Source organism: Electrona antarctica (assembly GCF_951216825.1).
Source record: "Electrona antarctica genome assembly, chromosome: 3".
Taxonomy (NCBI): Eukaryota; Metazoa; Chordata; class Actinopteri; order Myctophiformes; family Myctophidae; genus Electrona; species Electrona antarctica.
Genome location: NC_136808.1, coordinates 19,829,910 through 19,852,685, shown reverse-complemented (window position 1 = coordinate 19,852,685; position 22,776 = coordinate 19,829,910). Strand labels below are relative to the sequence as shown.

Genomic DNA, 22,776 nt, shown 5'->3' with positions numbered 1-22,776 from the left:
TTAATCACGTCAGTTTGTTAATTAGACCCTCTATGCTTAGTAAAACAGACCTGGGCTTCAGTTTGGTACTTGGACCCTCTATCTATGCTTAGTAAAACAGACCTGGGCTTCAGTTTGGTACTTGGACCCTCTATGCTTAGTAAAACAGACCTGGGCTTCAGTTTGGTACTTGGACCCTCTATGCTCAGTAAAACAGACCTGGGCTTCAGTTTGGTACTTAGACCATCTATGCTTAGTAAAACAGACCTGGGCTTCAGTTTGGTACTTGGACCCTCTATGCTTAGTAAAACAGACCTGGGCTTCAGTTTGGTACTTAGACCCTCTATCCTTAGTAAAACAGACCTGGGCTTCAGTTTGGTACTTAGACCATCTATGCTTAGTAAAACAGACCTGGGCTTCAGTTTGGTACTTAGACCATCTATGCTTAGTAAAACAGACCTGGGCTTCAGTTTGGTACTTAGACCCTCTATCCTTAGTAAAACAGACCTGGGCTTCAGTTTGGTACTTAGACCATCTATGCTTAGTAAAACAGACCTGGGCTTCAGTTTGGTACTTGGACCCTCTATGCTTAATAAAACAGACCTGGGCTTCAGTTTGGTACTTGGACCCTCTATCTATGCTTAGTAAAACAGACCTGGGCTTCAGTTTGGTACTTGGACCCTCTATGCTTAGTAAAACAGACCTGGGCTTCAGTTTGGTACTTGGACCCTCTATGCTCAGTAAAACAGACCTGGGCTTCAGTTTGGTACTTAGACCCTCTATCCTTAGTAAAACAGACCTGGGCTTCAGTTTGGTACTTAGACCATCTATGCTTAGTAAAACAGACCTGGGATTCAGTTTGGTACTTAGACCATCTATGCTTAGTAAAACAGACCTGGGCTTCAGTTTGGTACTTGGACCCTCTATGCTTAGTAAAACAGACCTGGGATTCAGTTTGGTACTTAGACCATCTATGCTTAGTAAAACAGACCTGGGATTCAGTTTGGTACTTAGACCATCTATGCTTAGTAAAACAGACCTGGGCTTCAGTTTGGTACTTGGACCCTCTATGCTTAGTAAAACAGACCTGGGATTCAGTTTGGTACTTAGACCCTGCCTCTATGCTTAGTAAAAACAGACCTGCACGTCACTGTACTTTGTGGGACAGAACTGGGGCCACGTGATGCACAACGGAACTGAAAAGATCCCCCTGTGTTTTCCCACAAAGACACTCATAGAACAGATGTCATGTGTGGGGGCACTTTCATTTGCATTCTTGTACCCTCTGAGAAAAATTCTATTTTGTTTTAATCTTTCAGATTTTTAGAAGTGGGTAATGACCAGGCATACCGGTATTACATCTGAGTGTAGTTACCAGCGGTTAAAGTTTGGTGCAAGGGTCATCAATGTGTCCGTACATGGACAAAATGTGGACTTGGTATTTTGTTTTACACACCATTACCGTAATTATTTTGATCATAAGGCCCAATTACTATGTTGTCTCCAGATTTTCTCCAGAATATATATGACACCGATCTACTATGACACTATGTATGACACATTATGAGTCCTCTAGAACTAGTGGTTGTCAAACGTTTTATTTTCAAGGCCCCCCTTAACTCTGAGAGTGTACACTCTAGTCTACAGCTACAGACCTGCTATGGCCATTCAGGGCTAGCTCTTTTCTAGGCTAGCTCTGTTTCTGGTAATATTATTTGTCCACTCAATCTTGTATGTCCGTGACAAAAGTGTCCAGCATGGCGATGACCCCTGAAACAGACTCATAATTACATTTGTGTTAAGAAGCTGCTGGTCTCGTTGCAAATTGCTAAATCACCCTTAGAGCCACAGTTTGTGTTAGAGATTTAGAGATTAAGTGTTTGGCCGCGGATAGAGGGTTATCTGTGTGTTAACATTTGTTTAGTTGGATGTCATGTCAGTTTGAAGATGTCTTGGCTCTCTCAAGAGAGGCTGTTACGATGCAGGATAAGAAGAAAAAGGAAACTCGTATGAAAGACCATTTGCGTCATGGCAAAGTGGGATGTAATTGGTCAAATCAGATTTATCTCTCAGTCGTCCAAATTCTCAATAATGAAACTGCAGTCTTCGTTATCATGTAATTGAGGAAGCAGTCGAGTGTGTGTGTGTGTGTGTGTGTGTGTGTGTGTGTGTGTGTGTGTGTGTGTGTGTGTGTGTGTGTGTGTGTGTGTGTGTGTGTGTGTGTGTGTGTGTGTGTGTGTGTGTGTGTGTGTGTGTGTGTGTGTGTGTGTGTGTGTGTGTGTGTGTGGTCGGTTAGGCGTAGTTTGTCTGTCACACAGCATTTGAAATGTATATATTTTTTTAATGTTTTTTTTTGTGGCTTTCGCCTTTATTTTATATATTTTTATGGAGGGACAGACAGTAGGCTGACAGGAAATGGAAAGAGAGATGGGGGGGGAAGACATGCAGTAAAGGCTGTCGGGTTCGGGAGTCGAACCCGCGGCACACTGCCAGACTGGATTACCAGCCAAGGTGCCTGGACCACTGAGCCATGGCCCAGGCCAGCATTTGAAATCTAACAGAACAAGGGTAGCCCCCTGTGCGACGGACCCAGTAAACCTCACGGTCCCACTGGACCCCTTATGGGTCCATTTGGTTCCATGTGTACACTCTCAGACCAGTAACCCCCCACTCCCCTCCACTGGACTGTGTTTCTGATGACGTGCATGACCGATGGTTTCATATCCACATTGTTTTTTGCCAACTAAGTAATTCATCAGTAAATCCTCCATCAATATTAAATTGATTTGCTGTTGTTGAATGTATATGATTTACAATTTACATTTTAGGCATTTAGCAGATGCTCTTAATCCAGAGAGATTTACAGTAAGCAAGAACAACACAAGGTAATATACATCACATGCATAGAAATAGTCATCTAGGATCATAGGTAAACCATGAACCTGTCATCCGTCTAACAGTAGAATATCCGTACATTTAAACTATAAGCATGGTCAATAATGGCCTGGCATCTGTCTACATAACATGGGATCTAAATTACATTTTAGCCTTGTCATAAGCCTGCAAGCTCGTCGAGGCTATGGCAAGTGCTACGGGCTAAGGTGGAGTCTGAAGAGGGGCATCTTCAGTTTACGGCGGAAGATTGGGAGTGAGTTGAATTGGGAGTTCATTCTGGGAGATGTACATACTGTAGGACCACAATGGAAACGAGTCCCCAGGACTATTTTTGTGTTATCCTTTTAGCCTCAATGTCTGACTGTACCTTGTGCTGTTTTACATGTCTGACTAATATAGTATGTGTGAAACTCTCCCAGATGTTGATGGTGACACACATCTTCTCCCAATACCATGGAAAGATTTTTTCCAAATAAATCTTCATTGTTGCTGATATTGTGGAGGAAGTCATGTTTGGAAAAAACACACTTTGCTGGTCATAAAAATGTCTTCCAGAACGTGCATTGGGGTTTACAGACAGGTGGAAGACTGGATGTAAATCACCTATCCAGTGTATTCACGCTTCCTGCTGGCATAAATAACACCATGGATGTTAAATCATGTCAGGCCGCTTCACTAAATACTTGGAACGATCCGTCTGCCTGTCTGCCATGTCTGTCTGTCTGTCTGTCTGTCTGTCTGTCTGTCTGTCTGTCTGTCTGTCTGTCTGTCAGCCTGCCATGTCTGTCTGTCTGTCTGTCTGTCTGTCTGTCTGTCTGTCTGTCTGTCTGTCTGTCTGTCTGTCTGTCTGTCTGTCTGTCTGTCTGTCTGTCTGTCTGTCTGTCTGTCTGTCTGTCTGTCTTGCTTGCCTGCCTGTCTTGCCTGCCTGTCTGCCTTGTCTGCCTGCCTGTCTTGTCTGCCTGTCTTGTCTGCCTGCCTGTCTTGTCTGCCTGCCTGTCTTGTCTGCCTGCCTGCCTGTCTTGTCTGCCTGTCTTGTCTTCCTGCTTGTCTGCCTGCCTTGTCTGCCTGCCTGTCTTGTCTGTCTGCCTGCCTGTCTGCCTGCCTGCCAAGGCTGACCCCAGACCCAGAGTTCCTTTCCTTCACTTTAAACGGGTTTTGTGCATATTCCTGTGAGGGTTTTTATTGGCTGTCCTGTAAAGGAAGGCCTTACTGTCACATTGAACGATGATTACACACATCCTCATGTGAACTGACTTCCCTTTTGGACTGAGCAGCTTTCACATTCCACCATCAGATGAGAGTGATCAATACCTATGAACCAGGGGTCAGCAATATGTCCTATGAACCAGGGGTCAGCAATATGTCTCTACACTACACCTATGAACCATGGGTCAGCAATATGTCCCTACACTACACCTATGAACCAGGGGTCAGCAATATGTCCCTACACTACACCTATGAACCATGGGTCAGCAATATGTCCCTACACTACACCTATGAACCAGGGGTCAGCAATATGTCCGTACACTACACAGAGTGATCAATACCTATGAACCAGGGGTCAGCAATATGTCCTATGAACCAGGGGTCAGCAATATGTCCCTACACTACACCTATGAACCAGGGGTCAGCAATATGTCCCTACACTACACTACCTATGAACCAGGGGTCAGCAATATGTCCCTACACTACACTACCTATGAACCAGGGGTCAGCAATATGTCCCTACACTACACTACCTATGAACCAGGGGTCAGCAATATGTCCTATGAACCAGGGGTCAGCAATATGTCCCTACACTACAATACCTATGAACCAGGGGTCAGCAATATGTCCCTACACTACAATACCTATGAACCAGGGGTCAGCAATATGTCCCTACACTACAACACCTATGAACCAGGGGTCAGCAATATGTCCCTACACTACAATACCTATGAACCAGGGGTCAGCAATATGTCTGTACACTACACGGAGAAATGTGTCCGTAGCAAAGACTTGTCCTTGTCCGTGGCATTTTCTTTTTTTTTAACACCATTATAATGTTCCTTTTTTGGTTCATAAGACCCAATTATTGAAAGTCAGTTTCCAGGTTTTCTTCAGAATATGTATGACACTGTGTGTGGCACACTAGGAGTCCAACTACAACAGTACTAGTGGTTCTCAAATGATTAATTTGCAAGGACCCCCTTAACTTCCGGGTCCATTTGGGTCTGTTTGTAGTTGTACACTCTCAGAGTTACAGACCTGTAATGGTCATTCCGGGTACACTCTCAGAGTTACAGACCTGTAATGGTCATTCCGGGCTAGCTCTGTATGTGTTTCTGGTAATATTATTGGCCACAAAAATTTAATTTTGACAAAAATGGCCAAGCCAGATGGCGATGATCCCTGCAACGTATCAGGTCTGCTCTGAATGGCAGTCTAATTGCTCTGTGGTTTCAATCAGTCGTCACCAACAGCCTCAGGATTTTGGGAAAATCACGTTCAGTGATGTGAGCTACTTCTGCATGAACATCACTCTGTTTTGACCTTGGCTCAGCTTGTCCTAAAGAGCAGAGATGAATAGATTTTTCCTTAGCCGCTGCCCAGCAGATTAACGTGTTCAGGGGGGTGACTCACAAATGGAGCGATGAGGTCAGGGCTGTCGGCGCGTTGTTTCACCCCTTCCTTTCCTTTCCTGTCAGAAACGTCTTGTGTCCGCCCTGTCTACTACATAGGATGCTAAAGAAGTGTCACAACTGGGCAGTGTGCGGTTGGTCTGCTGACCAGTATGTCCTAATTCTTTGCCCGATAACGATGTGGCTGCTTTTGTTTTACATTTAGAGAGGTTAGGGGGATGTTTCCTCCTTTATTGACAGCGACAGCGCTCAGAGACAGGACATTCCAAGAGCCGGGTCTCCCCCGACTCTTGGAATTTTGCGTAGCATTAGCCTGACATTTTGACCAATAGCCTGTCTATGTGTAGCACAGCCCTCTCAGTAGGGATGGGACCATATAAATTACACCTCACGATTATTGTCAAAAATAATTGCGATTTATGGTATAATCAAAATGTGATCAGCATTTGAATTTTTTCAGAAAACTTCAGGATTCCAGTAAAGGTCAGGATTTAGAAGGCATTTTTAGAATCGACCTCAGTCCTAAATGGGTTAAGTGGTGCTGAATTTGCAGCTCAACAAAAGCTAATTCATCCTAGCGTATGACGGAGGGCTATTTCATGCTAAATTAAAATCTCCACGATATGATTATTGTGAACGTTTTTTTTATCACGATAAACGATAATCGCGTCCCATCGCTACATCTCACCACATACATGCTGAGGCCGCAGTGCAGCCAAGGCATCGGCGCAGGGTGTGGACACGGAGGGGCGTTCCCCCCCCCCCCCCGCGTCCCCCCCCCCACCCGTCCCACAGACGCAGTACACCCGGCCAGCTCAAAGTGATTCACTGAGGAATTTGTTTACTTGTGGCGGAGCTACAAATAACTGCGGGGTTTATACAGGCCGGGCGAACGGCGACTTCCCCTCCAGGCGGCCGTGCTACATAAACAGAGTCGCGAGGGGGACATACTGGAGAGTCTTATTAAAGCACAACCGCTACACATGTTCCACATGGCCACATGGATCCCATTACTCACTGGGGAGCGTTTCCCTTCCACCAGGGATTCTTCTGGCCCTGAGCTCCGTATCACCCCCATGCTCTGGCAGTTTGTCTGAGCCTGACTCTGGTGTGTTATTAGTTACGTCAGTCAGTCTGATGCCGTTTGGAATTGGGAGAGGTGTAGTAGAGCTTTGCAAAAACTAAGTTGGTAATTGATTCAGTAAATAAGTGGTAAATGGTAAATGGGGCATTTATATAGCGCCTTTATCCAAGGCGCTTTACATAGATTGTGCATTACATTCACCCATTCACACACACATTCATACACCGATTGCGGCGGAAGCCATGCAAGGTACCAACCAGCACATCGGGAGCAATTTGGGGTTCAGTGTCTTGCCCAAGGACACTTCGACATGTAGACAGGAGGAGCCGGGATTCGAACCGCCAACCCATGGATCATTGGACGACCTGCTCTACCTCCTGAGCCACAGTCGCCCCCTGTGTGGCACCCATCCTAAGTTGTTTGGCCCATAAATGTATTCTCCACTCCTGAAGTCCCTCCAGAGGTTGCCTGATGTTTTTTGAGTGGTGCCAAACACCTCCAATGACTGACCACGTGTGTATGTCTGAGTACAATGTGTATGTCTGTCTGTCTGAGTACAATGTGTATGTCTGTCTGTCTGAGTACAATGTGTATGTCTGTCTGTCTGAGTACAATGTGTATGTCTGTCTGTCTGAGTACAATGTGTTGTGTATGTCTGTCTGTCTGAGTACAAGGCCTCAACAGCTGCAATACCTAATATGATGTTGAACAGCCTTGCACTAAATTATGAACATATTGCATTTCCTCATGGTTTATTTCCTCTCGTCCCTCCTGCAGGCCTTTGGGAACGCCAAGACGGCCCACAACAACAACTCCAGTCGTTTTGGCAAGTTCATCCAAGTCAACTATCAGGAGAGTGGCACCGTCAGAGGGTGAGAGGACACACCGGTCATGTTTCTGATGAATGGACCCTTCACTAAGTCCATTGTGATTGTCACCCATTGAGATGCATGTTAATGACGGGATTTCTCCATATAAATTATCGATCATTTCAGTAGCAAGAGCTTCAACATGTCTTCTAAATCGAGTCAACAAGGCCTGCAGTAGGCTATGCACTGGACAAAATCTGCATGACATTATTTCAATTAACTAGGAATACGAGGAAATATTAGTGGGAGAAACGCTAACAACCGAGTTTTCATGTAATGCACGACTACGGTGATTAGTATATTGCCATCACCTGGGTGGGTAGTCGTGTAACTTTCCCGACGTTGAGCTGTGTATGTGTTCAACAACACAGCCATGTACAATTACATTCACAGCTAGTATGAGGTGATGGAAGCTTTCCAGACAATATGCTAGCTTAGGTTGCTAATCTATTTGGATTGGCATTGGACAATCGCTTTTGGAGTCGGGTTACAAAGGGTCAATTGGAATCTCTTCTAATGCAGGAAAACATTTTATTGAATCTTAGATGCATAATGAAAACACATGTGACACATGCATGTGGCGGCTGACAAAATAATGTAAAGGATGAACAATATTTCTCATGCACATAATTTGTGTGTGTGTATGTGTATGTGTGTGTGCGTGTGCGTGCACACACACACACGCACGCACGCACGCGTATTTTATTACTGTTATTTTTTTCCACAGTGCTTATGTGGAGAAGTACCTTTTGGAGAAGTCCAGGCTTGTGTACCAGGAGCACAATGAAAGGTACTGTATCCTACTGTATTACATTACAAAGTACTGAACGCACCTGCGTGCGTGCGTGCGTGCGTGCATGCGTGAGAAAGAGTGTTCCACATGATGAAAAGCAGTGTGAAGCTCACCATCAACCACGTGGGGTTGACACTAATGTGTTGTGCTGCTGGCTGGGCGTGGCAAGGGTTAACCTCACTGTCGGGGGCAAGCAGTGCATGGGCCCCCCGTGTTACCCACCTCTTATTGAGATGGATTGCTGACACTGGCCTGTGTGTGTGTTTGCACGTGCGTGTGTGTGCGCTGCGCTTCCCCCAAAAGAGGACCTTGGTTACACAGCTGCAATACGCTCTTGACCTGTAACCTTCAAGCAGCAGCTAAATACTGAATGAGCCTAATGGTCTTTTCAGCGTTTATATTTGTCTTGTTTGCATGCACAAGCTAGAAGTGTTAATGTTTTGTTTTTACTGTTGCTGTTTGACCACTGCACGAACCAATCTCTCCCCCGTTTTGGTGTCTCTTGTCGTCCAGAAATTACCACGTGTTTTACTACCTGCTGGCAGGAGCAAGCGAAGAAGAAAGAACATCGTTTCACCTCAAGAAGCCTGAAGAATATCATTACCTCAACCAGGTGAGACCTTAGAATATCATTACCTCAACCAGGTGAGACCTTAGAATATCATTACCTCAACCAGGTGAGACCTTAGAATATCATTACCTCAACCAGGTGAGACCTTAGAATATCATTACCTCAACCAGGTGAGACCTTAGAATATCATTACCTCAATCAGGTGAGACCTTAGAATATCATTACCTCAACCAGGTGAGACCTTAGAATATCATTACCTCAACCAGGTGAGACCTTAGAATATCATTACCTCAACCAGGTGAGACCTTAGAATATCATTACCTCAACCAGGTGAGACCTTAGAATATCATTACCTCAATCAGGTGAGACCTTAGAATATCATTACCTCAACCAGGTGAGAATATCATTACCTTAACCAGGTGAGACCTTAGAATATCATTACCTCAACCAGGTGAGCATATCATTACCTCAACCAGGTGAGAACTTAGAATATCATTACCTCAACCAGGTGAGACCTTAGAATATCATTACCTCAATCAGGTGAGACCTTATAATATCATTACCTCAACCAGGTGAGAATATCATTACCTCAACCAGGTGAGACCTTAGAATATCATTACCTCAACCAGGTGAGACCTTAGAATATCATTACCTCAACCAGGTGAGACCTTAGAATATCATTACCTCAACCAGGTGAGACCTTAGAATATCATTACCTCAACCAGGTGAGAATATCATTACCTTAACCAGGTGAGAATATCATTACCTTAACCAGGTGATGAGACCTTAGAATATCATTACCTCAACCAGGTGAGACCTTAGAACATCATTGCCTCAACCAGGTGAGACCTTAGAATATCATTACCTCAACCAGGTGAGACCTTAGAATATCATTACCTCAACCAGGTGAGACCTTAGAATATCATTACCTCAACCAGGTGAGACCTTAGAATATCATTACCTCAACCAGGTGAGACCTTAGAATATCATTACCTCAACCAGGTGAGACCTTAGAATATCATTACCTCAACCAGGTGAGACCTTAGAATATCATTACCTCAATCAGGTGAGACCTTAGAATATCATTACCTCAACCAGGTGAGACCTTAGAATATCATTACCTCAACCAGGTGAGACCTTAGAATATCATTACCTCAACCAGGTGAGACCTTAGAATATCATTACCTCAACCAGGTGAGACCTTAGAATATCATTACCTCAATCAGGTGAGACCTTAGAATATCATTACCTCAACCAGGTGAGAATATCATTACCTTAACCAGGTGAGACCTTAGAATATCATTACCTCAACCAGGTGAGCATATCATTACCTCAACCAGGTGAGAACTTAGAATATCATTACCTCAACCAGGTGAGACCTTAGAATATCATTACCTCAATCAGGTGAGACCTTATAATATCATTACCTCAACCAGGTGAGAATATCATTACCTCAACCAGGTGAGACCTTAGAATATCATTACCTCAACCAGGTGAGACCTTAGAATATCATTACCTCAACCAGGTGAGACCTTAGAATATCATTACCTCAACCAGGTGAGACCTTAGAATATCATTACCTCAACCAGGTGAGAATATCATTACCTTAACCAGGTGAGAATATCATTACCTTAACCAGGTGATGAGACCTTAGAATATCATTACCTCAACCAGGTGAGACCTTAGAACATCATTGCCTCAACCAGGTGAGACCTTAGAATATCATTACCTCAACCAGGTGAGACCTTAGAATATCATTACCTCAACCAGGTGAGACCTTAGAATATCATTACCTCAACCAGGTGAGACCTTAGAATATCATTACCTCAACCAGGTGAGACCTTAGAATATCATTACCTCAATCAGGTGAGACCTTAGAATATCATTACCTCAACCAGGTGAGAATATCATTACCTTAACCAGGTGAGACCTTAGAATATCATTACCTCAACCAGGTGAGACCTTAGAATATCATTACCTCAACCAGGTGAGACATCAGCATCACTTAGGATATCAAGCTTACAGCATGCCACATTGCAGCACGTTGTGAGCTTGCAGATCAACTACTGACTGTGCCACCGTGCCCCCTTCAAAACTATTCTGATTGTCGGACGGAGCAGCAATGCTGTTGCACAACAACAACCACGTTGACTTCTCTCTCGATGTGGAGAATGCAGCCAACCCACCCACTCCTCTTCTCCTATTCAGCTGTGCTCTGATTGGTCCAACCCACACCCCTTCTCCTACTCAGCCGTGCTCTGATTTGTCCAACCCACGGCCCTTCTCCTACTCAGCTGTACTTTGAGTCTGATTGGTTGAACATAGCAGACTGCCCCGGGTGCCCCCCCTGACGCTCGTATTATAACCCCCGCTGTTTTCAGACAACAGTTCTGCTTGGTGTTTTATTTTTTCAAACGTAACACTGAACAGACTCACTGTGTTATAACAATCTGACCTGATGATAACTCAACAACTAGAAGTTTAATGTGTGGCTCTCTACAACAGCATGTGGCTCCCAAACACCCCACAAAATAAATTAGACGTTTGTCTAGGACCAAAACTAGTGGAAAACAGCTTCCAATTTATGGAATGTTTGAACATTTTGCTTTTTTGGGAATGTTTTTAGAAAAGGTTTTGCATAATAAAACAATGTAGGAAACAAAAAATAAAGGGACCCATAGAAAATGTGTCCGACCCAGGAACCAGTGCAGTCTGTGTGGTTCCCAAACAGTCCCAGGAACCAGTGCAGTCTGTGTGGTTCCCAAACAGAACCAGTGCAGTCTACAGCATGTGGTTCCCTAACCGACCTATAGGAACCAGTGCAGTCTACAGCATGTGGTTCCCAAACTGACCCAGGAATCAGTGCAGTCTACAGCATGTGGTTCCCAAACCTTTGCTGGAGAACCAAAAGGGAAGTTTTGTCTCACACAGGACCCACACTAGTGAAAATAGCAGATCTACAAGCTCTTAAGATCGTGGGTAAGCTTGTAGATCAGCTATATTTTCACTACTTCTCAAAGGTTTTTGGGGTGTGTGAAATCAGTCACATGTCAGTTGAACACTATCTCTCTCTCTTTCTCTCTCTCTCTCTCTCTCTCGCTATCTCTCTCTCTCTCTCTCTCTCTCTCTCTCTCTCTCTCTCTCTCTCTGTCAATAGGAAACTGAGGCTAAAAGTGCACATTCCACTGGTGGTGGCTTTCAACAACTCCTATAGTCTCTCTCTCTCTCTCTCTCTCTCTTTTTTGCTATTTTTGAACTGAAATCCTGAAAAAATATTTGAAACATTTTAATACTAGTCATTAAGCTACTAATTTTGACTGAAGTAATTAAAGCAGGTCATGTTTCCATTTTTGGAATTGTAACAGCTGAAATAAATAATATCAGTATTCCGATATTAACCTGGGGCCGCAGTAAGTGAAGGTGGGGGCCGCATGTGGACCACGGGCCGCCAGTTGCCCATGTATGGCCTAACCTACAGTATTGCCTACATGCCTTATTTCTCTTTTTTCAGTGGCCGTGCGCGCACACACACACACACACACACACACACACACACACACACACACACACACACACACACACACACACACACACACACACACTGTATGCAAGACGAGCACAAACCCACTGTGACTGTGTGGAATGTGGATGTTGTTTAAGAGTTGTTGCACCTCTCTCTCTCTCTCTCTCTCTCTCTCTGCCTGCCAGAGGCACATGGCTCCGCCTCTCATGTCATACTGAGGCCCGCCCCCCTTATCCCAAAGCCAACGCCCACTGCTGAGAATTCCTTCCATTCCTCCTGTGTGCAACCATGGTTCTCAATCTGTGGGTCACAAGTTACAACCCCAAAATTATTATATATATGTTGTTTTTGTTTGTTTGTTTTGGGAAGGGGGGGAGGCCCAGATGACAGTAAAGTGTCAATTTAAGCCTTTTTAATACCTTTTCCCCCTCAATCTTTTCCTAATTGTAAGTCTACAAAAAATATATCCTGTGAGAACCAAGAACAATGTCGTCACAATGTCTCATTTCCAAAATTCTACTATGCGTGTGAGGATATTTGGCTCTCACAAATATACAGTAGTAATGCACGTGCGCGCGCACACACACACCACCAAGTCTCACGGTTGTGCAGCCTAACACACAGACACACATACACACATACACACACACACACGTGCGGCTGTGGCTCAGGAGGTAGAGCAGGTCGTCCAATGATCCCTGGGTCGGCGGTTCGAATCCCGGCTCTTCCTGGCCACATGTCGAAGTGTCCTTGGGCAAGACACTGAACCCTACATTGCCTCCAATGAGTTGGTCGGTGTGAGCTTACCACCATTGGTGTGTGAATGTGGGAAGTGAGGACGCTGGCGTCGACTGTTCGCCACTTCACCTCCCAATGTATGAATGAATGAACCATTGTAAAGCGCTTTGAGCATTTGGAAAAGCACTATAAAAGTGCAATTCATGAATTCATTACACACACACACACACACACACACACACACACACACACACACACACACACACACACACACACACACACACAGGCCAGGGAGGAGAGCTAGTACAGTACAGTACAGTACAGTACAGTACAGTACAGTACAGTACAGTACAGTACAGTACAGTACAGTACAGTACAGTACAGTACAGCACCACTCACTTCAGACGGGTCTGATTTTATTTACTGTACACAGAGCACAACAGATTAGAACTCAATCCAACTCTTTCATGTTTTGATTTATTTTTCTTCACTACGCCTCCCTCAAGCTTTCAATAGGAAGTTCCAAAGAAAGAAAATACTGTTAACTGATGATTGCAAATGTTGCATGTTACTAATAATTGTGTGTGTGTGTGTGTGTGTGTGTGTGTGTATGTATGTGTGTGCGCGTGTGTGTGCGCGCGTGCGTGTGTATGTGTGTGCGCACGCGTGTCATGCATGCTTGTGCATTTATGTGTATGCATGATTGACTCTGAGGATAAATACTTATTTTCATTCATATAATACATTAAGAGTACAATGGAGCACAGTTATGATGTTCAAACATCGTGCAGATCTATTTTTAATTGCATGTCTTTCCATTGCCGTGTGTGTGTGTGTGTGTGTGTGTGTGTGTGTGTGTGTGTGTGTGTGTGTGTGTGTGTGTGTGTGTGTGTGTGTGTGTGTGTGTGTGTGTGTGTGTGTGTGTGTGTGTGTGTGTGTGTGTGTGTGTGCGCTCTAACTGCCAATGGAATGCTGCTTCTGCCTAACCCTAAAACCTCCATCAACTCTACCTTAACCTTTCCAGATGACAAAGAAAGTCCATCGCCTGCACTGGGAGTCTTACTGTGAGAGCCAACTGGTCAGTATCTGTTATCCCTCTGCCTCTCACGGTCCAGCCAGGGTGTGCACGTACACGTACACTATGATGTGTGATGGTTGCTCCCTAGACAAGTAGCCGCTCTCTCACCAGCCATGCTAGCCGCAATTTACAACACCAACCATTGACAGCCCATACATCCAAACAGAACGATCTGATTGTGTTAAACAACGTTAAACTCACCAACATTGCAGCTGTATGGAAAGCTGGAATTATCCTCTTTCTATCGGCATGTTTTCCATCGTAGACATGTTTAAGCTACTTTCTGTCAAGAAGGTGCAGGTGATAATTTTTCAAAGTGCTCATTGGAGATCGCTCAACAGTCCTGCATACCACTTCTTTTGAAAGTGCACATAATGCAGGAGGCAGCAGGACGTTGCGTTGTTGAAAATGAGCGCTTCCAAACTCCAACACTTGGATAAGTGTTGTTAATCAACTGCATAGAATCTATTGACAGAAAGTTGCTAACATGTCTACGGTGGAGTTTTATGAAACAAACACTTTGCAGATAGAAAGAGGAGAATTCCAGCTTTCCGTACAGCTGCTCTGGATTAAGAGCGTCTGCTAAATGCCTAAATTGTAAATTGTCTGAGTTTAATGTTGTTTAATACAATCAGATATGTCTTTTCTGTGTGGATGTATGGGCTGTCAATGGTGTTGCAACTATATATTAAAAATACATCTAGTGTTGCAAATTGCGGCTGCACCCACGCCTCATGCCACGCATTCTGTGAACAACCACACACCTCCCTCCACTTTGCTCCCTTTGTTGCTTATTTGGTCATTTCCTGGTTGGTGGTGGTTTTGTTTTGTTTGTGTCTGTGTGTCTCTTCCTCCTGCTTGTGTCTGTTATAGTGTTGTTGTTATCCGGGTCATTATAGCTCTCCCTGTTGCTGCTTTGGGCTTTTCTTTTCTTGGTCATTGACACTTGAAAGGTTGTTTTAGTGGTCTGCCTCGGAGTCAAATTATTAACACCAACAATTAGCATGTTATTATGCGTTTCAACCACAGCCTGACCCTTTAAGACGATAATACGCAGGTGTGTGTGTCTGGGTTGCGTAGGGCGTGTTGATTTAAGTGTAAAAATCGTTTTTACAAGCATGTGTTGTCTGCGTAATCTGTTTATGTAGAGTGCATGTAAATGTGTGCATGTGGGTTGGGGTGTCATCCATCATGTTGTCTGTGTAGGTTCAGTGTGTAAATCAGTGATCTTTCCTGTTCGCCTACAGACAAACAGAAAACCCCTCGTCAATCTCACTGGCGGTTCGGTTTGTCTCCCGTTGCTCCTATAAAAGCTACTCATAAATTTCTAATCCTCTCGCTGCCTTTTTCCAACGGGACAAATTGCTGCAGATAGAGAAAAGCAACACTGTATTTTCCACTACATGAGCAGAGCCAGGCAGTGGCGGGAAGTAGCCTACAATATTTCCAAGTTTCAGTACTTTTACTTCTACTCAACTATTGTAATTATTTTCTAACTTTAATTACTAGTTACTTCATAGATTTTGATTATGATTACAAAACATCACTTCAGCCCCAAACTGTATACGTCAGCTATTTGAAAATAGCAGATCTACAAGCTCACAATGTTTGAAAATGGCACATCTACAAGCTCACAATGTGACGTGTTGTGAGCTTGTAGACCCGCTCTTTTTTTAAAGACTAAAGACTTGAAACGGGCCATTTCGGCACATTGAATACTTTTACTTTTGGTACTTAAAGTATATTTTGATGCCAATACTTGTACTTTTACTCAAGTAAATGTTTATTAATATCGGACTTGTACTTGTAACAGAGATTTTCTACATTTCAGTATTGATACTTCTACTTAACTTTTTCCATGAGCAGAGCATACACGTGATAATGCTTCAGCAGGCCCTCATCAGATCAGAGCAGAGATGCATGCTCTCTGCCTCCGCCGGTTTGTTTTAGCAGGCTAACATAATGATAGTGTCTGGCCGTATGAGTCATCAGCCTCTGCACTACGAGGCCATTACCATGCTTGTTGCTTCACTCTGAACGAGGCAAAGTAAACTAAAAGCTATTTGTCGGGCACACTGTATACATCTTTACAATAGACCTGTGTGTGTGTGTGTGTGTGTGTGTGTGTGTGTGTGTGTGTGTGTGTGTGTGTGTGTGTGTGTGTGTGTGTGTGTGTGTGTGTGTGTGTGTGTGTGTGTGTGTGTGCGCACTTAGGAGTAATTGCCTTTTTGACAAAGTAAATGACAGTAGTTTGTGAATTGTTCTTCATCTTGGAATGTTACGTGACCGTGCCTTCCGAACGCTCCTCGGAAACCAAGCCTGTTTAAATAGTAATTACTACTAATAATAATAATACATACAATTTATATAGCGGTTTTCAAGGTACTCAAAGTCGCTTTACAGGATAAATAGAATAAAAACTACTCTAACCTATGGTCATGAAGTGTGGGTCATGACCGAAAGAATAAGGTCGCCGAAATGAGTTTTCTTCGACGGGTGGCTGGCATCTCCCTTAGAGATAGGGTGAGAAGTTCAGTCACACGAGAGAGACTCGGAGTAGAACCGCTGCTCCTTCGCCTGGAAAGGAGCCAGCTTAGGTGGTTCGGGCATCTGGTTAGGATGCCTCTCGGGCGTCTCCCTAGGGAGGTCCTCGACGCACGTCCCACTGGGAGGAGACCCCGGGGCAGACCAAGGCGCAGTTGGAGGAAACACATCGATTCACTGGCCTTGGAACGTCTCGGAATCCCCCAGGAGGAAGTCACTAATGTTGCTCTGCAGAGGGAAGTCTGGAGCACTCTGGTGGAGCTGTTGCCCCCGCGACCCGACTACGGATAAGCGGTTGAAGATGGATGGATTATGGATTGTCCACTAGACTAGAGTTCTCGTCAGGCCTGAAAATGTACTCATTCCGTGCGATTGACGAGATTTCTCGTCATTGAACACTTTGTCCACATTGCCAAAGACGAGATTGTATTTTCTTCTCTTTTTTTGGTTTTACACTAGATGGTGCTTGGCTAACATTTGAGTCACTGTTTAACCCTCAGCCATATATGGAAACAGGGAGTCATGTGATCACAAAAGAAAGAGCTGCCGTCTGCTGCCATTCTGGAGCGTTCTTTCGCTCTCACAGCTCTCTTGGACAGCTCCTCTTCCTGCTTCGCCATTATGGGTTTTTCATTGAGGAATAACAATGGTTTGACACGGCCGTTTGAGTCGCGTTTTATTTATTTGTTAGTTATTTTTGCGGACACCCAGTGAAAGGAACTGTAATTATCAACGGTTGGGGAATCAATCGTAGTGGACAGAGGGTGTAATTCCTCTTTCTGCCCGCAGGACTGTTTCACAGTGGAAGGTGAGGACCTGAAGCATGACTTTGAGAGGCTGCAGCTGGCCATGGAGATGGTGGGCTTTCTGCCTGCCACACGCAGACAGTGAGTGACACACACACACACACACACACACACACACACACACACACACACACACACACACACACACACACACACACACACTGATCAGTAACTTGTGCAAAAACATTTTCAAATGGCATTCCCTCCTTGCCATTGCTAGCCTGATTATCAGACTGTAGCTTTATTGAAGCTTCAGTCTGTCATTGTCTCCTGTCTGAGCGATTTCAAGGGGGAGGGGATTAGAATTTCCCTCAACCCTCTGTGTGTTGCGCTGCGTGATGACGCTGAAAACGGGACTCGGCGCTGATTGGTTGTTCGTTAGACCCACCCCCCCACCACCGATTCTCATTGGATAATACATTTTTGTACCGAAGAAATTATAGGTTCACAGCGTAACACCAGACCAAGAGATGCAGTCCACTCAGAGAGTGGGCGGGGTCTTTGGGCTGGATCCAGGCTATGCCATTGCAGTATACAGTACTGTACTTAAAAATAGGTCCCTGCATGTCTCTGTGCTGACGTGACGTGATGTGACGTGACGTTCACCATGTTGTGTTCAGGATCTTCTGCCTGCTGTCAGCCATCCTCCACCTGGGAAACATCCGCTACAAGAAGAAGACCTACAGGGATGACTCCATCGACATCTGTAACCCAGAGGTCCTGCCCGTGGTCTCAGAGCTACTGGAGGTAAACATTAAGTTAAATGACTCTAACCCAACCCAGAGGTTCTGCCAGTTGTGGCTGACCTACTGGAGGTAAGATCATTTACATGAACTAACTAATTAACTAACTACTGTAACCATAACCTAACCCAGAGGTTCTGCTCGTGGTCTCTGAACTACTGGAGCTAAAGATAATGTCAGCCCAAACATGAACACACTGATGTAGGGATTCTGCCACTCTGCATTTTTCCAAATAGTGTTTAGATAAAAAACTATATGGAAAGAAGGGGATGGCCAACATCCAACGTCTCTCATTTATTTAGGGTTTCTTGTCTTTGCTGTGAATTGACTCACAGAATGCTACCATCATGTGTCTTGTGGTTAAGTCTAGCTTCTCCTTTTTTTATACTGTTTCCCATCGTACACAAGCATTTTCCAGAGAAAGGGGGGGGGGGGGGGGGGGGGGGGGGGTCACAATTTGTTCGCCTGGAATTTGGGTTTCCATCGGAGCATATGTAATTATGTTGTTTCTAATTCTGTCATCCTTCTATAAATATTCTGGTGGCGTAAAACATATCTGTCTACAGACGGCATAAATGAGGGTGTCAGAGAGAGGAGGTTAAGTTTGGGAACGGCCTTTTAATGGCACACTGACGTTAGTGAATGATGACACAGTGGTGAAGGCTAAAAGGAACGTGATACCATCGCAGCAATCGCTGCAGATTTCTTTTTGCAACAGATAGTCCACATGCACCCATGGATGGTGCTCCATGAATTATGCCCTCTGTCACACAGGCATGCACGCTGCATGTGCAGCTGAACACACACGGCATGCACAGCTAAGGAGAACATATAATGAGGAAGCTGGAATGTTGCCAAACTACGAATGTGACCTGGCATGTGCTGCACAAATGTCTTGGTTCACAGTCAAACATGTGAAACATTAGCCAAATGCCTTTTGGGTAACGTAGTGTTTTGATGATAAGTTCAACCAGACATACTAATCAGATTCACACTCTAAAGCAGTGGACCCAAGAAAGAAATTAGACGTTTGCCCGGGACCCAAACTAGTGAAAATAGCAGCTCTACAAGCCCACAACGCGGACACTGATCTGAATAGGATCAATTGTAATTCCCTCATCTTCTTTTAACATCGACGCAGTTACTGTATCATTACACTCCCACTCATAGGAGGCCTTTGCTATGTTTCACCAGTTTCAATTGAAACGGGCCTCCACCCTCAGGGGGGCCTCTGAGCTCCGACTGACCGCCAGGCGTCAGTCAACCCCCCGCTACCCTTGGCCCTCTCTCTCTCTCTCGCTCACTTTGTTTGTCGCCTTGCTCTCTCCCACGATGTTAAATTACACCTATTTTCTGTTAATAACCTGGGTATAATGTGCGGCATTGGGAGAAGACAATCTAATGTTATTAAATGAATGAATTAACAAAGGATGTTTGTTAATTTCTGATATCTTCAACTTCATGTCTAGGTCAAAGAAGAGATGCTGTTTGAGGCTCTGACGACGAGGAAGACGGTGACTGTGGGCGAGAGACTCATAGTGCCCTACAAACTGGCAGAGGTGAGACCACTTCTTCTTTTGTGTATCGTTGTCAACTTGGTGGTGATTATGTGCTCGGCAGTCTGCTCAGGCACACTCGCATGCTGCGCCCCACTCCTTCATCAACGATTTGAAGCTACCACCCCATTACGGAGGTGGTTCAGGACGTTTCAATGGCTGCGTGGTAGATTTTCTCCTTCGACTCCATCTCCCGGTTCATGGATGTAGTGGTGCAGACGTGTGGGCTCAGCCGACTCCCATTCCCGCTTCCAGGAAGTTTCCAGCCATGCCCTTGTAGACAGGTCCTCAGGGATGGAACCAAGCATCTCTTGTGCCTTCCTGTTGCAGGGGTGGAACCAAGCATCTCTTGTGCTGTCCTGTTGCAGGGATGGAACCAAGCATCTCTTGTGCTGTCCTGTTGCAGGGATGGAACCAAGCATCTCTTGTGCTGTCCTGTTGCAGGGGTGGAACCAAGCATCTCTTGTGTCCTGTTGCAGGGGTGGAACCAAGCATCTCTTGTGCTGTCCTGTTGCAGGGGTGGAACCAAGCATCTCTTGTGCTGTCCTGTTGCAGGGGTGGAACCAAGCATCTCTTGTGCTGTCCTGTTGCAGGGATGGAACCAAGCATCTCTTGTGCTGTCCTGTTGCAGGGGTGGAACCAAGCATCTCTTGTGCTGTCCTGTTGCAGGGGTGGAACCAAGCATCTCTTGTGCTGTCCTGTTGCAGGGGTGGAACCAAGCATCTCTTGTGTCCTGTTGCAGGGGTGGAACCAAGCATCTCTTGTGTCCTGTTGCAGGGGTGGAACCAAGCATCTCTTGTGTCCTGTTGCAGGGGTGGCGTGACTTGATTTTGCTTGAGTACGCTGCCTTATAGTTGTTGTTTCGTGCGGGAACTTTAACCCTTTTTGACCTGAGATCAGATTCTAAAAATGTCTACATCCTGACAGTTTTCTGAAAAAGCTATGTTTCTATGTCAGTCGTTCTTCGATTTTTCAAAAATAGCAGACCTACAAGCTCGTAGCGCGCCACTCGGTGGCGCGCTATGAGCTTGTAGATCTGCTATTTTTCAATAGCTAAAGCATAACATAATGCTAACACCAAAATGCCCAAAATGGGTTAAACATGTAAGAACAATGCATGATGAAATAAGCGAAAAGATGATATTCTGTGTGGCACCACAGCTCACCTCACTCAAATTATAATACATTGTCATGGTCTGTTGTGTTACTTACTACGTGTAAGGCAGGGCATGTTTATTTGTGTAGCACATAAGTGCTTTACATAAAACATGAAGTGTTAAGAGAGTACAGAGCATTAAGAAAAAGAGGAACACTATGAAAGGACATTTGAATAAATAGTCTTGCGAGCCACATGATGTTGCTTTGCGCTCCACTCACAAGATCATCAGATCAGGCTCATGAGGCTTGACTTGCAGTGGAACAGTGATGAGACTAGCATGAACACGCATGTAGGGAAACGGAACAAGCAGGGTGGCTATCAGTGTTGATTTTGTCAACTAAAACTATGATGAAAAATGTTTTTTCACTGTCGAAAACCAAACAAAAACTAAATAAACTAAAAGCTATGATGACTAAAACTAAAACTAAGACAATATTGACCATTTTGTCAACAATGTCAAATTTGATTTGTCAACAAATAAAAACTTCAGGGAGGGAATAGTGGAGAAGAGATCCAGTAGAACTAAAAGACAGGTCATTTTATGTTTGGTTGCGCTCAGGTGTTGCGCTCTGAAAATAGCCGATCTACAAGCTCACAAGGCGTCGCGCTGTGAGGCGCTGTGAGCTTGTTGATAGTCTATTTTCAGCATGCAAGCAAGTGTAAAATCAGGCATTACAAAAATATATCTACAGGCACAGCTAAGTTGAATTTTATGCAAAAGACTGTCAAAATTCACACTGCTGTGAACATGGCCATTTGTGTTCATTGGAACGTCCGGCCGCGTGCAGGAATCAGGTCTGTCTCCACAGTGGTGGACAGGAATCGAATCACAGTCTGTGTCCACAGTGGAGGACAGGAACTGCACTCCTGTGCTACCCGCCCCGGATGTGCCCGGCCTTTTATTATTTCATTCTGCATATAAATAAACTCTTAAGCTTATTTATTGAGCTAAAGGCATACTGCCAACTTCATAGCCTTCTCATAGCCTCGGCTCTGTTGTTTACAGGATGGTGAGTGCCACGACATAATGGATGTTCTGGCAGTGCACGTGTGTGTACGCGCACACACATGCATACACATACACACACACACACACACACACACACACACACACACACACACACACACGCGCACACGCACACACGCACACACACATGGACATGCACAGACAAAGCTTTTCTGTCTGTTTAGAGAGAGAGGACTGAATTCCATCCCATCCGATAGCTTCTACTAGATTAGAAGCTCTACTCTGAAAACAAACACATCATGGTTTGAAGACAAAAGATGATGAATACCGTCAGTATAGCATGTATGTTATGTATATAACACGTACATATAACATGTATAACGTGCAATATAACATGCATATTTCTTTTCATGTATTACAGTATAACATGAAAATAATTGAGACGTCATATACTGACAATTTCATCAACAAATACAAAGTAGACTAAAATGTTAGGGAGGGACTAGTGGAGAAGAGATCCAGTAGAACTAAAAGACAAGTTGTTTTATACTTGGTCGTGTGCAGAGCCATAGAGTAAGACAGAGTTCTGACAACTCCGTTTACTTCATGGGGCCAGTCCTCAGTACTCTTCTACATAGACTTCTATTGGCGAAGAGCATTGCGAATAGGGACAAGTCCTGGACCGGAATTTGGCAGAAATGCATTTGGACTCAGCTTTAATGATCTTAAATCCTTTCATGGCCTGCTCAGACACATTTTAGTCAACTAAATTAACTGTATATTTGTTATGACTTGTGTGTGGTGTTACCCAAAAGCACAACAAGGAGAGGCAAAGCAGAGTTAAAGCCCC

The 22,776-nt window shown here is 44.5% G+C and overlaps 1 protein-coding gene across 5 annotated transcripts in view; it reads left to right on the top strand.

Annotated features, from left to right (window-relative positions):
* Nucleotides 1-22,776, top strand: part of myo9aa (myosin IXAa) — a 141,138-nt gene that overhangs the window by 63,638 nt on the left and 54,724 nt on the right. For all 5 annotated transcript variants that reach the window (XM_079497070.1, XM_079497072.1, XM_079497071.1 and 2 more), the window contains exons 5-11: nt 7,357-7,451; nt 8,176-8,238; nt 8,755-8,854; nt 14,098-14,151; nt 17,485-17,582; nt 18,122-18,248; nt 19,714-19,803. In XM_079497070.1, the coding sequence (XP_079353196.1) occupies nt 7,357-7,451; nt 8,176-8,238; nt 8,755-8,854; nt 14,098-14,151; nt 17,485-17,582; nt 18,122-18,248; nt 19,714-19,803 (627 nt within the window). The remainder of the gene's footprint in view (nt 1-7,356; nt 7,452-8,175; nt 8,239-8,754; nt 8,855-14,097; nt 14,152-17,484; nt 17,583-18,121; nt 18,249-19,713; nt 19,804-22,776) is intronic.